Source organism: Culex quinquefasciatus, chromosome 2 (genome assembly GCF_015732765.1).
Source record: "Culex quinquefasciatus strain JHB chromosome 2, VPISU_Cqui_1.0_pri_paternal, whole genome shotgun sequence".
NCBI classification, from domain to species: domain Eukaryota; kingdom Metazoa; phylum Arthropoda; class Insecta; order Diptera; family Culicidae; genus Culex; species Culex quinquefasciatus.
The window spans coordinates 84,171,147-84,186,776 of NC_051862.1; the positions used below are offsets into that span (position 1 = coordinate 84,171,147).

Genomic DNA, 15,630 nt, shown 5'->3' on the forward strand with positions numbered 1-15,630 from the left:
ATTTAATCTTGAGGCTGATTCCAGTGACTGTAAAAATGCAGGGATCAAGTCTCCCTTAACGCACTTTTTTAAACAATTGATTATAAAAATAGTATGACGATAAATTTAACGTCAAATGCGTAAGGGTTTTGGAGTTGATATGTTTATCAAACAATTCATGCATAAAAAATATTTTTTTGAATAATTTTTGAGTGTTTTCTATACTTATCAAAACAAAGAAAAAAGATCTCTTGGAAGTTTTTTGCAGCACTTCTTCGAAAAATGTGTGTAACTCAATCTAAACATTTTTTTAATTTTTTTTTTCTTTGTTTTCTACAATGAGTTTTAGTCAACTTCGCACAACTTTCTAGAACAAAGCTAATTGTTTTACCCACATGCTGACGAGATACAGGCTTGGGTCTCCCTGGGGATCAAGTCTCCCCACTCTCCCCTAACAATTTGAAGTTGGCAGTTTAAAAAAATGGGTGCCACGATATCTCCACACTGGTTTGACCAAATCGGCTCATAATTTTGGTGAACACTCGTTAAACTGGTTCCGTGTGCCTGACGAAGGCCGATATTCAAATAAGTTTATTTTTAAATAAGATAAAAATATTTTATGTTTTTCATATCAGAGCTAGAGAGCGTTTGATTCTTGCATTTCTCAAATATGCAAAATTCAAAAATCGGGCATCGGGTCTTGTGAGTCATCTCCCCAATTTCAGCCAATTTGGTCCATCCTATCTTAAGAAAAAAAATGTTCACAAAGTTTGACAGTTTGCTTTGCGCATGGAAAAATTTTGTGCTTAAATCGTCTATTACTCAGATTTATAATAAAATATCTTCATGAAACTTTCAGGAGTGATCATCTTCAAGTGGATTTAATAAATTTTCTGTAATAAGTTTTTTTTTGCATTTTCTACATGCATGTAACCCCTTATAACAAATTAAAAATATATATTTGTTGTTTTTTATTCTGCTTTGGACAACTGGGGAAAACCGGGAGTAAAGTATGAATAGTAGAATATATTTTTCCAATTTTTAAAATTATTTATAATCATAAATGTAACAACCAGTCTTTTAAAAATATAGAGAGATAAATAAAAAAATATTTAAAACACTAGTAATTTTGTGAATCTGTAAACTCAAATTTAACAATTTTCACTAACAAGCCAAATTAGTGCTGATATATGCCGAATACAAATTTTAATGCTTTTAGATTCTTATCGATTATTATGTATTCAACTATTAAAAAAATACATTTCCAGGCCAAAATTTTATTTTTTTTAATTTCGGGAATGTCCCGGGAATTACAAAATTACAAAAAATCCCGGGATTCGGGAATTCCCGGTTCTGGAAAAATCCAGGGATTTTTGTCCCGGGAATTCCCGGGATGGACGCACTAAATAGTAGTTAGAAAAAAGAAGATTTGTTTGCTTGTTTCCCTGCTTTGATGTTATTTGCCGTGATGATAAGTTTAAAAACTCAAAAATAGTATTGAAAAGCATTGAAGTTGAACTTTTCAGCACTCAAATGGGTTCTGAAAAATTCTGTTCAGTAGAAAGGAAGTAGTAAGAAGGAAGTTTAAGTTGTTTTGTTGCGGAAATAATTGCAAAATCGACCTTTATCCACGTCGGAACAAAAATGTCCAAAAACGAATATTGCTTTAAATTCTCTGATATTTTTAGAGTTTTTTTTTTCAGAGATGGTTAAGGATGGATTCATCATTTAAAAAGAAATATTTAAACAAATAACATAAAAATTACTTCATCTCTAAAATGGTGCATTTCATCAAAATATCACAATAAAGCAATTTTTTTATCGAAAATGATCTTTGAAAACAAAATCAGTGTATTTTCGATACTTTAAGAAAATTCCTGTTTTTTTCAAAAAATATTATAGAAATCTGAAAGCAGATATCCAGGATTTTAAGCGAAGTTGGCGTTCGAATTGTGAACGTCCGAAATGTCAAATTCGCTCAGTAGCACCAACATTAGAAAAAAATGTGGCTGTCATGCCATAGCACACTTTTTCATAATGTTGGTACCACTGCGTGACTTTGACATTTCGGGCGTTCACAATTCGATCGCCATCTTCGCTTAAAAATCTGGATAAGGCTTTTAAGGCTCTGAAAGGCATCATTCCCGATCGGCCATCGTTGTTTTAGAAAAAAAAAAACATTCAAATCATAATTGCCCCAAAAGTGAAAGACTCCATTTTAAGTCGACCATAAGTCGAAAACTTACAAACACATTCAAGCCTCTGAGTGCCACAGAAGTTGGTTTGTTTGTTAGTAAATCTTTCCCTGTTCCTGAGGGGAACTCACGTGAAGAGTATCGGGGCCGGAAACTACAAAGTGGAATCAGTGACAGTTTATTATTCAACTTAATGTTAACATGTTAAGGTTAATGTTAACATTCCATAGGTGGTCTTTCTACAGTGTCTTGATAAGGTCCAGTTTGTGACGATACACTTACTAAGCAATCGAATCCAGAAGGGAAAAGATCACCAGTTGGGGGCTATTTTTGCTTAGGCTGAATCGATGAAAATGTTTGGAAAACGCTTCGTTATTTGTTGATGTCGCCTTATCAACAATTATACAACAGTTTATTCTTGAATTCAGCCAAAAGTTAATAGCAATAATTGCAGTAGACTTATTGTAAACTGGTAAAACTGAATTGACGTGGAAAAATGTGCATTGAAATAATGTAATATGTAATACCATTTCTAAACTATAAATACAAAACCAATTTATTTCAATCCATGTTTTAAATCGAATCTGAAATTCAACAGACTGAACATAAATCTAACCTTGACGACATTACCGGTTAAATTCAATTTCCACTTCCACAACATTGTCCTCGATTGTTCCTCGAATGACGTCAGCCAGGCTTTCCATTCACAAAAACTTTCATTCAAGTCTATTATTCTTTTTTTATCTGACAAACCGCAGCATCACAAGAACACCCTTTTCCATGCGTTCAACGTGGTCCCATCTGCTCGGCCACAAATGGAACCGCTTTCTAAGGACAGGACATTTTTTTTATCAGCACAGCTGCAGCACACGCATAGCCCAGCGCGCCATTGCCACTATATAATGGAAATTCAATTGAGGTGTGAAATTGAAGACAAATGAAATTTCAATCTAATCGCATCCTATGGTACAAACGGGATGTCCTGACATGACTGTATAAAAAGGGTCCACTTCTTGGTGGTGAGCAACAGTTGATTTGTGCAAGTGTGCTGGTTTAGTCGGGTGGTCTCAAGTCTCGGAACAAGTTGTATTTGGTGAAGAAGAGCTGATCGATGAAACGTGGCGAGATGAACGCAAACTTGGTGTACATCGGTACCACGATGCTGGTGCTGTGCCTGGTCCCGATTGCCAGCGGCTTGCAGGATAGGAGAGCTTGTGACGCGGACGGGCTGTGCAGCGAAGCCTTGGACGAGAGAGTCGACGGGCGTTACTCGGATAGACGCGTAGACAGGCTGGACCAGGATCAGGAGCAACGTCTGCTGTTGTTCAACCGAAACGAGGATCGCAAGGATAGGATGGGCTCTGACCGGCGTGCTGACCAGGACCGCAACGAAGAACGGAGAATGGACGGTAGACGTGAAGCTCGGGATGAACGGCGGGAAGAGGAACGTCGCGAGTCGAGACGCGTGGACGACACCCGTCGCGAACGTGAGATGGGGCGACGCGAACGCAACGACCATCGTGAGCGGGCTGCTGAACGAAGCCAGGAAGATCGCCGTGAAAGCAGAGTTGAGCGTGCTGAAAATAATCGTGAGGATCGCGAACGTAGAAACTCGGACGAACTTCGGGAACGAAACGTGGTTGATCGTAGACAGGAAGATCGACGTCAGAGCAGACTGGATCGTGCTGAAGACCGTCGCGAGGATCGCAAACGGAGAAACTCGGACGAGCTTCGGGAACGAAACGTGGAAGACCGACGTGAAAGCAGAGTTGATCGTGCTGAAGACCGTCGCGAGGATCGCGAACGGAGAAACTCGGACGAACTTCGTGAACGAAACGTGGAAGATCGACGTCAAAGTAGACTGAATCGTGCTGAAGACCGCCGCGAGGATCGCGAACGGAGAAACTCGGACGAACTTCGTGAACGAAACGTGGAAGATCGACGTCAAAGCAGACTGGATCGTGCTGAAGACCGCCGCGAGGACCGCGAACGTAGACAATCGGACGAGCTTCGGGAACGAAACGTGGAAGATCGACGTCAAAGCAGACTGGATCGTGCTGAAGACCGTCGTGAGGACCGCGAACGTAGACAATCGGACGAGCTTCGTGAACGACGCAACGTGGTTGATCGTCGACAGGAAGACCAACAAGTAGAACGTCGAGAGGATCGCCGTGAAGATCGTCGTGAGAGGGAAGAACGCCGAACCGAAGAACGTCGTGAGGATCGCGCTGATAGAACTGATCGCATGAGGGAGGATCGTCGTGAGGACCGTCGTGAGGATCGTGAAGAGGAACGACGAGTGGACAACCGCAGATCGTCGGATCGAGTACCTGACCGCCGAGAGAATACAGAAGGTCGACGATACCGAGAGGATACCATTCGAGCTGATCGTTTGGACAGTCTGTACGTCAAGGACAATAATTCTGCCTCTCTGGTATGGAACACAGTACAAGTAGCTTTGGCTGCCTTTATCGGGTTTAAGCTGTTAAAGAAGAGTGAACAGGAAGGCGACCTGAAGCCATCATCTATGCTAGCCAATCTCGTTAGCTTCCGTCCGGTTGGCATCACTGGACAGTAAACAGCAGCAATCTTTCCAACAAAAGATCACGGCAAGCGACTATTGCTTTCGAACATCCGGACAAATCTCTATGACAACACAGCATCTATAACCAACACACAATAATCAGTTATTAACCAACCAAAAATAACCAACCCAGTGTAATATCCAAAAGCAAACATATTATGTAGAGAGCAGTGTAATCGTTAGCAAACCTCCACACCAAGCAACACGAGGACCGATCTCGAGTCTGATGGCAACGTGACCTCACGAGATTTCGCACGTGGCGCAGCACAGCTGCTGGCTTTTCCCAACGACGCCAGCAGCAGCAGCATCGACCTTCTTCTCCCACAGAAGCGGGGATACCTCCTCTTTGAAGGCACTTTAAAACATTCCCAATATAGCGTGTGTGAATATGAACCCTTAAATGGCAAGTCAAGAAAATGCGTGTGATACTGTTAGACCTTAAGGGCAGGCGAAGACAACGATGGCTTGATAAGAGATGATTTATTAAAATACAATATCCAAAAATATTCATGTTTCCCAATACATACATCCAGCAAAAGTGCAAAATAATCTAAGCTTGAAGCAACATCCTGTACAAAATGGCGCAGCAAAAAATGAAAAGTAAAAGCTTTCGCTATCCCAGCAATATATTCATGTGTGGGGTGTACAACACACCAACAACTTATGTTGAAGAAAAATCGACCAAAAACTGCTGTTGACAACAACGAAGCAAATGCTAGCAAAGGGGAGTCTGTTATCATTATCGTTATATTCTCTCTATTGTTATCCTAGGTTAACCACTTTCATATGCATACTACTCACCACTCAAAATATACTAGAGAGCAAGAACTATTTAAAAAAAAAACACGGTAGATGATGGATAGGAAGCTTCAGATCTATGTGCTGTACCTTTAATAAATCTATCAGCAAAGTATAGTAACCAAACCATAACACAAAGTTATTTGATTACAATATCACACACCTGAGGCGTTTTGATTCTTGAACAGAGACATCAATGCAAGCAATGCGAGATAGATATCATATCTTTTAAATCTGTTCAAAAAGGCCTTCAAACTTCATGGGTTTATTTTTCATTAGGTACCTATCCGATATCCAAATTTAGAAAAAAGTTACCTTTAGATGGTTGTGGATAGAGGCCTAGAGGGTGACGATTTTTTGAGATTTTGGTATTTTGGTACTTCCCGGGACTCGAGAATTTCAGCTTGTAACCAAAAATTATTGATATGGTGTCAAAAATTTCAATAAAATGTAATAAATATAGATCAATAACAGTTTAGTCATTAATTTAAGTAGCCATATCGAGATTTTCATTATCGAGCAGTTTTCTACGAAATCGGTACAGGCTTATTTATTGTAGTTTTTATATTTTTTAATAAGGCCGTTGCAAATATTTTTCAAAGTTTATGGCGCCCCCCCCCCCCTTTAAAATTGGTCTGAAAATCAGGGGGCAAAAAAAAAAAATTAAAAAAAAAAATCTAAATTTCCTTGAAAATAGAAGTCTAATCAACTGAAAACAATCTAAAATGCATTTTTCTGCATTGATAATCATATTTAGCTGGGTGCTGAATAGTGGTTCGCAAAACGGCCTCAATTTTGAACTGTCAAAGTGGAACCAATTTACTGTTCGCCAAAAGTAGAGAGTATTGTGATCGATCATTAAAAATGGTTTATTTTTTTTTGCAAGAATGAAAAATGCATGGTTTTTGAGGACCTGGGGTTGAAGTCAAGAAACCTTAAGAAAGTTGAAGACGAGATCGAATTTTTTATAATCATGAATGGAAGAATTTATCTGTGACATTGTAGAATTGCACTCTCGCTGCATTTCTTTGTCGATCGAAACGCGTCAATTTTCCAGCAAAACATGACAAAAATTTGAAAAAAATAAAACACATACTACTGATTATGAAACAGTTCATTTACAAGTAAGAAAAAGTCATGCTTGTGCTTGAACATCCTCCTACTTTGTAGATGTAAACAAAGTGGGATCATTCGAAAATCACGTTACGCATTTTCTCTATTCAACACCCAGATATTTAGCATGTTTGGGCTTGTTTAAAAATGTTTTGAATTTTTATAAAATTCCAATGTACAGCACCGCAAAAAAAAAAAAAAAATTTTTTTGCGGAAAATTAAATGTTTGTCAAAACTTAGATATTTTGGAAACTAATGATGGCAAAACAAATGGACAGGTGTATAATGCATTTTAAAACACTTTTTTCATTTAAATGTTGAAACCATGGCTCGTAATTTCAATTTTTATACTTTTTTTTTATTTTTTTGCCCTTCCCCCTCGACTTTGGCCAGAGTCGAGGGACATAAACTTCAGAAAATATTTGCAACGGCCTAAGGCTGAAATTTTTTTGGTGCCTTCGGTATGCCCAAAGAAGCCATTTTGCATTATTAGTTTGTCCATATAATTTTCCATACAAATTTGGCAGCTGTACATACAAAAATGATGTATGAAAATTTAAAAATCTATATCTTTTGAAGGAATTTTTTGATCGATTTGATGTCTTCTGCAAAGTTGTAGGTATGGATAAGGACTACACTAAAAAAAGATAAACGGTGAAAAAATTTCGATGATTTTTAATTTTACTTTTTGTTACTAAAACTTGACTTGATTTTTTGCAAATCAAGTTTTAGTAACAAAAAGTATGTTTTATTTTTTTTTTCATTTTCTAATATGTTTTAGAGAACATCAAATGACAACTTTTCAGAAATTTCCAGAACGGGCAAAAAATCTTTGACCGAGTTATGTTTTTTTTACAAAAACTTTCAAATTTAAACATTGTAAATCGGACCATTAGTTGCTGAGATATCGACATAAGCAAATCGACGTCGTCGTGCTATCTTGTCGCACCCGCCATTTTGACGTTCCGAGAAAAACGCGTTTTAATGTTTGACATTGAATATTCAAAAACGAGAGCACGCAATGTAAACAATAACACACACGTTTTGTTTGGCTCACCATTCTGAGCATTGTCCAAAAGTTTGGTTGAAGTTGGTTGCTGGAGTCCCGAGTTATAATTACAAATGTTTACGAAGGTCTAGCTTGTAACGTGCGACAAACGCATCCTGACTTTCCTGGCCTGAAATCCCTTTGGCCCTTTGTCGCACTTAAATCAATTTTCATGGAGTGACAAGATAGCACGACAAGATTGAAACTACTTTCATATGTAAAGTGACAAAAATGCACGGAGTTTTTTTTCGGTTTTTGTTGAATATCTCAGGATTGAAATCGAATTTTGGGGATCTGTGAAGGTCAAAAGGTGAGGCATTGTGAGCTGCACAAAATGGCGTTCTTAACTCAATTTGGCCCAAAATGCACGTACGACAAGTTAGCACGATGACGACGAAATGGTGGGTTGTTGGGATGAGACTTATATATTCTATAGAAAACATCAATTTTTCTGTTTTTAAACATTTGCATGGCAACATCTCAGCAACTAAGGGTCTTTCAACAAAGTTCAAAAAAGCAAAATGTAGAGAATTTCCTCAACCTTTAAAAAAAAATTTTTTTCTTTTTTTTGTCCAAACATGGGTACTAATTGAAAAAAATAATAACTGCAACCAGGGCTCTAAAAGGGATCGATCACTGATAGTGATCGCACGATATTTGACACAGCTAGCCTATCAGCTGTCATTTTCCATTTGATCGTTGATAGAGAACTCAGAACGCCTATCATGAATTCAGTGCTAAGTGATCGCTCAAAAGAGGGCCGGTCGCATGAACGTTACACTCAGTGAAACGAAACGAAGTTGACTTTATAGCTGTCGGCCACCATTGCTAGTACCAATAACTAGTGTCTTCCTTTTTTATCTACAAGGACTTCGCCGCCCTGGGCTCCTAAGTGTATGAAAGTATGGCACGGAGCGACGGCGCCGAATACCCATATTTACACAAAGAATTTTAGAGCGCCCGCCGCGGGATTCGAACCTACACTCAGTGAGCTCACATGTATTTAAACCGAGAGATTGCCGATTTTGACTCTCAAAGAGTTACTCTGACTTGACGGCTTGCCTTCTCTCTCTCTGCAGCTCACTGCTCTCTTTAATTTTCATTGCTTACTTGGATGAGATAAACAAAAATAAACCCATCCAGATTTTGCAAATAATATTATTATCAATTATATTGAATAATTGAATAATGTCATCAGAAGTGCGGTGCTTCGGTGGACGCGCAGTCCTGTTTTTTTGTGATAATTTTCGTCTCTTTTGTGTCGCTCTTTGTGTGCATGGGGTGATTGGGCATAATAATTGAATAATGCCATCAAAAGTGCAGTGCTTCTTGGGACGCGCAGTTCTGTTTTTTCGTGATAATTTTCGTCTCTTTTGTGTTGCTATTTGTGTGCATGGGGTGATTGGTTTTATGTGAGTAGGTTTTATGTGATTAGGTTTTATTTTTTATGTTATTTTCTTTCTCTCCATTTCCTCAGTTTGATTTGCGATGCCTTTCCGTCGGGTCGTGTTTTTTTTTCGCGTTCGTCGTCGGTGTGTTTTTTGTTTTTTTTTTCGCGTGCGTGTATGTGTGTAAAAGTGCGGCTGGTTCTGGTTGTCATCGATGACAATTGAGCCAGTCTTATTTGCGATGCCTTTCGGTCGGGTCGCAGGGTTTTTTCACGTTCGTCGTCGGTGTGCAATAACAACAAAACCTTATCATACCATTTCAGCTCGATAAACATCGTAACTCGTCGTTCGCTTCGTTAATCAGTACCCCACTAAACATGAATCATGTAAAACTCGTAAAAACATCTCAATTAAAAAGTCAGACTGTTAAATTCTTCATCATTTAATTACAAATAATTTTGGTTCTATCTTTCCACAGCCGGCTGTCTAAGATAAATCCATTTCAATTAAAAGTTAACAGCCGATAAACGGGAAATGACTCATCCGCAGCATCCGATTGCTTGCCTTGAGATTAAAACATAATACCTTTCAACAAACACTATGATTTTGGGTCGCATCATCATCTTCTATGGTGAATCCTGACCAAACACCCTATCCTACTAACCAATTTTCACTTTCCTGGCGCTTGTGGGGTGTAAGCACAGAGTAAATCAGCTGCCCTAGTAGCAACCTGCGCTAACTAACATTCCCGTCCCTTAAAATCGAGATCTACAAACTGACATGGCGGGCGCCGTTGGTGGCCAATGACTGTTACCTATTCGCAACTGATCTAGCTTTAGCAATCATGGTGTTTTATCTTTTCAGCGCATTCATACATGCTGTTGATAAGGGAAACACCACTAGATCGTCGAAGCATATAATCAGTAGTGCTGAAAGGATATTACGGTTCTGTTCAGCAACGGAGGGGCAACCATGGGTGATCTCTCATGCTCATGCTCATGCTCATGCTTGACATTGGAGCAACTCTCTACGAAATCGGCCGATTTCGACCATTTTTATTTTTTGTATTTTTTTATTTGACTCAAACTTTGTGGGGGCCTTCCCTATGACCAAATAAGCTATTTTGCGTAATTGGTTCACCCACACAAGTCTCCATACAATTTTGGCAGCTGTCCATACAAAAATGGTATGTAAATATTCAAACAACTGTAACTTTTGAGTGAATTTTCTGATCAATTTGGTGTCTTCGGCAAAGTTGTAGGTATTGTTGAGGACTTTTGAGAAAAAATAGGTACACGGAAAAATTTGCAGATTTTTTATCAACTTTTTCACTAAAACTCAATTTCCCAAAATACGTATTTTTGATTTTCGAGATTTTTGATATGTTTTGGGGACAAAATCCGCAACTTTTGAGCCATAGAGAAACATGGTCAAAAAATCTGCCGCCGATTTATGAATTTTGAAAAATTGTGATTTTGGAAAAAATCGAAGTTTCATGCAAAAACAAATTTGACATTATTTTTTAATGCAAAATTGAATTTGCAATCGAAAAGTACTTTACAGATTTTTTGATTAAGGGCTCCGTTTTCAAGATATAGCCACCGAAAGTTTGATTTTAGCGAAATATTTGCAGTTTTCAATTTTTAAAAATAGTGACCATGAGTGACCATTTCTAAAAATATTTTTTTGAAAAGTTCAGAAAATTTGCTATAAAATTGTCTAAGAGACATTGAAGATTGGACCTCTGGTTGCTGAGATACAGCGGCTTAAAGAAAAAGAAACACGAAAATTGAAGTTTTCTAAGTCTCACCCAAACAGCCCACCATTTTCTAATGACGATATCTCAGCAACTAATGGTCCGATTTTCAATGTTAATACATGAAACATTCGTGAAATTTTCCGATCTCTTCGAAAAAAATATTTTGAATTTTTTTATATCAAGACTAACATTTGAAAAGGGCCAAATATTGAATATTACGCCCATTTAAAATGCTAGTCTGGATTTAAAAATTTTCAAAATATTTTTTTCGAAAAGATCGGAAAATTTCACGAATGTTTCATGTATTAACATTGAAAATCGGACCATTAATTGCTGAGATATCGTCATTAGAAAATGGTGGGCTGTTTGGGTGAGACTTAGAAAACTCCAATTTTCGTGTTTCTTTTTCTTTAAGCCGCTGTATCTCAGCAACCAGAGGTCCAATCTTCAATATCTCTTAGACAATTTTATAGCAAATTTTCTGAACTTTTCAAAAAAAATATTTTTAGAAATGGTCACTCCTGGTCACTATTTTTAAAAATTGAAAAACTGCAAATATTTCGCTAAAATCAAACTTTCGGTGGCTATATCTTGAAAACGGAGCCCTTAATCAAAAAATCTGTAAAGTACTTTTCGATTGCAAATTCAATTTTGCATTAAAAATAATGTCAAATTTGTTTTTGCATGAAACTTCGATTTTTCCAAAATCACTATTTTTTCAAAATTCATAACTCGGCGGCAGATTTTTGACCATGTTTCTCTATGGCTCAAAAGTTGCGGATTTTTGTCCCTAAAACATATCAAAAATCTCGAAAATCAAAAATACGTATTTTGGGAAATTGAGTTTTAGTGAAAAAGTTGATAAAAAATCTGCAAATTTTTTTCCGTGTACCTATTTTTTCTCAAAAGTCCTCAACAATACCTACAACTTTGCCGAAGACACCAAATTGATCAGAAAATTCACTCAAAAGTTACAGCTGTTTGAATATTTACATACCATTTTTGTATGGACAGCTGCCAAAATTGTATGGAGACTTGTATGGGTGAACCAATGACACAAAATAGCATATTTGGTCATAGGGAAGGCCCCCACAAAGTTTGAGCCAAATCAAAAAATACAAATAAAATCCATTTCCGGTTTTGGTAGAGAATTGCTCATTGAATATTCAAAAACGAGAGCACGCAATGTAAACAATAACACACACGTTTTGTTTGGCTGACCATTCTGTGCATTGTCCCAAAGTTTGGTTGAAGTTGGTTGCTGGAGTCCCGAGTTTTTATTACAAATGTTTACGAAGGTCTAGCTTGTAACGTGCGACAAATGCATCCTGACTTTCCTGGTCTGAAATCCCTTTGGCCCTTTGTCGCACTTACATCAATTTTCATGGAGTGACAAGATAGCACGACAAGCTGGAAACTACTTTCATATGTAAAGTGACAAAAATGCACGGAGTTTTTTTTCGGTTTTTGTTGAATATCTCAGGATTGAAATCGAATTTTGGGGATCTGTGAAGGTACAAAATGGCGTTCTTAACTCAATTTGGCCCAAAATGCACGTACGACAAGTTAGCACGATGGCGACGAAATGGTGGGTTGTTGGGATGAGACTTATATATTCTATAGAAAACATCAATTTTTCTGTTTTTAAACTAAGGGTCTTTCAACAAAGTTCAAAAAAGCAAAATGCAGAGAATTTCCTCAACCTTTAAAAATTTTTTTTTTTCAAAAGTGGCCAAACATGGGTACTAATTGAAAAAAATAATAACTGCAACTAATTTCAAAAAAGTTACCTAAAAATGGCTATAACTTGAAAACGATGCACTTTATTAAAATTTGACTTTTTGATTGCAAATTCGATTTTACATCAAAAACTAAAGTTAAAAAATATGAGCGACCAAAATTTCGATTTTTTGAAAAAAAAAATAGTATTGATCAGGGTGTAGGGATGGAATAATCGCAAAACAATCAATTTCGCTTGCGAACTTTCTTCACCAGCGAAAGAGGGAGGAGGCGAATCATGCAAAAGAAAATCGCTCCCGAAATTCTCCGAGAAAATCAATATGCTGATGATTTTTTGTGAGTTTCCTTGTCAGCACTTCTTAAAATCATTTATTTCATTGTGTGTAAACATTTCTCATCTATAAAATGTGACAGGCCATTTTCGACTTGTGACGCTACACTTGCAAGTGTAGTAGGGAAAAAGATGTTTCTCCGAATAATCACGGTGATGATTTTTTTAGATTCCGTTTATCGATCTGTCGTGCGCGAGAGAGGAGAGCCATGCTTCCTTCGGATTTTTTCTCTTGATAAACATCCAAAGATTTTCTTTTGATGATGATTATTCCATCGCTGGTATTGATTCAAACAATCATAACTCGGTCAAAGATTTTTTGCCCGGTCTGGAAATTTATGAAAAGTTGGCATTTCGTCTGTTGTGTGCTATCTTGTGACAACGAGCATTTCAACTAATTTGGTTACGCCAGTTAAAAGATACAGTAAATTATGTAAACAAAAATCTGAAAAGCACGTGTCACAAGTGTGTTTTGAAAGTTAAATTGTACTACGTGTCACAAGTGTGCACAGAATTCCCATATAAACTAAAATAATCTGAAATCAATGGTTTAATCGACTTAATCGGTGTATTTTCAAAAACAAAACATGGAATTGCTTTTAAAAATATAAATCAACATAAATTTGTTAGAAATTTTAATTTTTTTCCGCATTTTCCAACAACGTGTATGACGTGTCACAAGTGTGCACGATCATTTTGATGATAAATTGGTCATGTCACAAGAGTGTTTTGCGATATCCGGGAAACGGAAGTAAATTTTCAAAATCGGATTAAAGCATCTTGTAGTGATTGTTATGTATAGCAAACCGTCATCATCTGGGACGGGACGGCTGGATAGAGTCTTCTTTTTGAGTGTTTACGTTTGTATTCTTCTTCTGTTTTTTTGCAAGAAAATTCGTGTTCGAAAACAAATATCAAGCAATCTGTGATCAGATAGCTTGACAATTCAAATTTTCTTGATGATGTTTTTCAACTCAGTGCTCAAGCATGCGGATGACTTTTTCTTTGGTTGAAGTGTTGTTTAGTTTTTCCTCGCAGATTTTTTTTTTGAATTTGGCTGTTAAAATTTGCGTGGGTGGAGAATCCTGAGTTTATGTTCCATCGTTTTACGGTGGATCCGTTTATAAGGAGCTGCACGATACAAATTACTTGAAATGGTTGGCAAATCAAAGATGAGTCAAAAAATTTTCACTTCTTCAATTTTTAATGTGTTTTTTTTTATGAAAGATTTTTAATTTTCATTTGGATGTGAAAAATGCAATACGATTTAAATGCGTTTTCTTACTTCAATCTAAAAAAAATCCTAAAGAGCCTGCAAGTCATTAAATGGGAGGTGAGATTTTTTTTTAGATCTGCTCCTGTCGTTGTCCCGTTACGCAAAGATAGTAAATAAATCTTTCCCAGTTCCCCAAAGAGGAGCACGTCGAATTCAACGGCAGTTTTTACTCAACTTTAAAGAAAGTTAACATTCCATAGGTCGCACGCCCTAAGGTGTCAGAATCGAAAGAAATGGCTGGTCAAAATTCAAATTTGTACCAATTCATTCACTTCAAAGAGCAAAAAAGTTTGTTTTTCAATTTGTGGCAATGTGTTGAAATAAAAAAAAGCAAGAAAATGGAATAGGCTAAATTGTGGTCATTATTTTTGCTTTTTTAATTCAGTTCTACGATGTTGTTTCTTCACGTCACATTTTAATTTCATGGGAAGCACAGGTTTAATATTGTTCAATCTAGATGACATTTCTATGTAACGCGCAAAAAAAACAAATGGGCAAAAGAATAGTCAGTTCATGAAATGTATTGTTTTTTTTTAAATGAAAATGATAAGTCAACATTCGGTGTACGATAGAAATAAAAGCCTTTCAATTGAAAATATTTTAATCAATCTATTAATGCAATTGGGTCCTAAAATGAAGCTTAGATTGCTGATATTATTGTTTACAGCGATAAAGCTTACTTTTCTGAGTACAATGACCCTTTGTACGACCACAAAGAGTTGAAAATGGATTTTTAAATCAATTTTGAAAAATTAACTGCGCGGTCCTTCTTGACAGAAAAGCTCCTACTTGACAGCTCGTTCCAAGGGGACCATAGTAGATCCATCGAAAAAATGTTGTCTTGTCAAAAAAAAAATTTGCGTTTAAATGAAAAAAAGTGATTAGAAATGGTTTTTAATCGTGTTTTTTACCGTTGTACATAAAAATTGACATAGGGCTTTAGTACCCAATTTACAATTATTTGTGAAATTGATTTAATTTTTTTTTCAACTCAAATTACAATACTTCTCATTTTCTCCTCATAAGAAAGGACTGGTTTAGGTTGACAGAAGCGGCCATGTTGAAAGTGGTTTAGTTTGACAATAGGTTTTTTTCTCTTTGTTTATCCCATCCCAGCCTACAACTTTGCCGAAGATCAAAAAAAAAAAATCAAAGGATACGCTATTTGTTGAATTTGTTGAAACTCATAAAAATATATTTTTTTTACGATTCTTCGTACTGAGTTTTTTTTCCATTTCATCATGTAAAAAAAAAAGCAAAAATTTGTTTCCGCCCGGGTTCGAACCGGGGACCTTCTGCGTGTGAAGCAGACGTGATAACCACTACACTACGGAAACCGATACATGTAGGGGATCCAAAACGTATTTTGCTTTTAGGATGGTGACATAACACTTAATTTTACCTTTATAACTTGATTTT

The 15,630-nt window shown here is 36.8% G+C and overlaps 1 protein-coding gene and 1 non-coding gene across 2 annotated transcripts; one reads left to right on the plus strand and one right to left on the minus strand.

The window, feature by feature from the left end:
* Positions 1 to 3,187: 3,187 nt before the first annotated feature.
* LOC119767578 (trichohyalin-like) lies at positions 3,188 to 5,688 on the plus strand. The gene has a single exon (XM_038256480.1). The coding sequence runs from the start codon at positions 3,286 to 3,288 to the stop codon at positions 4,750 to 4,752; it is 1,467 nt and encodes a 488-aa protein (XP_038112408.1). The 5' UTR covers positions 3,188 to 3,285; the 3' UTR covers positions 4,753 to 5,688.
* Positions 5,689 to 15,475: 9,787 nt separating this feature from the next.
* On the minus strand, positions 15,476 to 15,548 carry Trnav-cac. The gene has a single exon. It is a non-coding gene; the product is annotated as a tRNA-Val (tRNA).
* Positions 15,549 to 15,630: the final 82 nt, after the last annotated feature.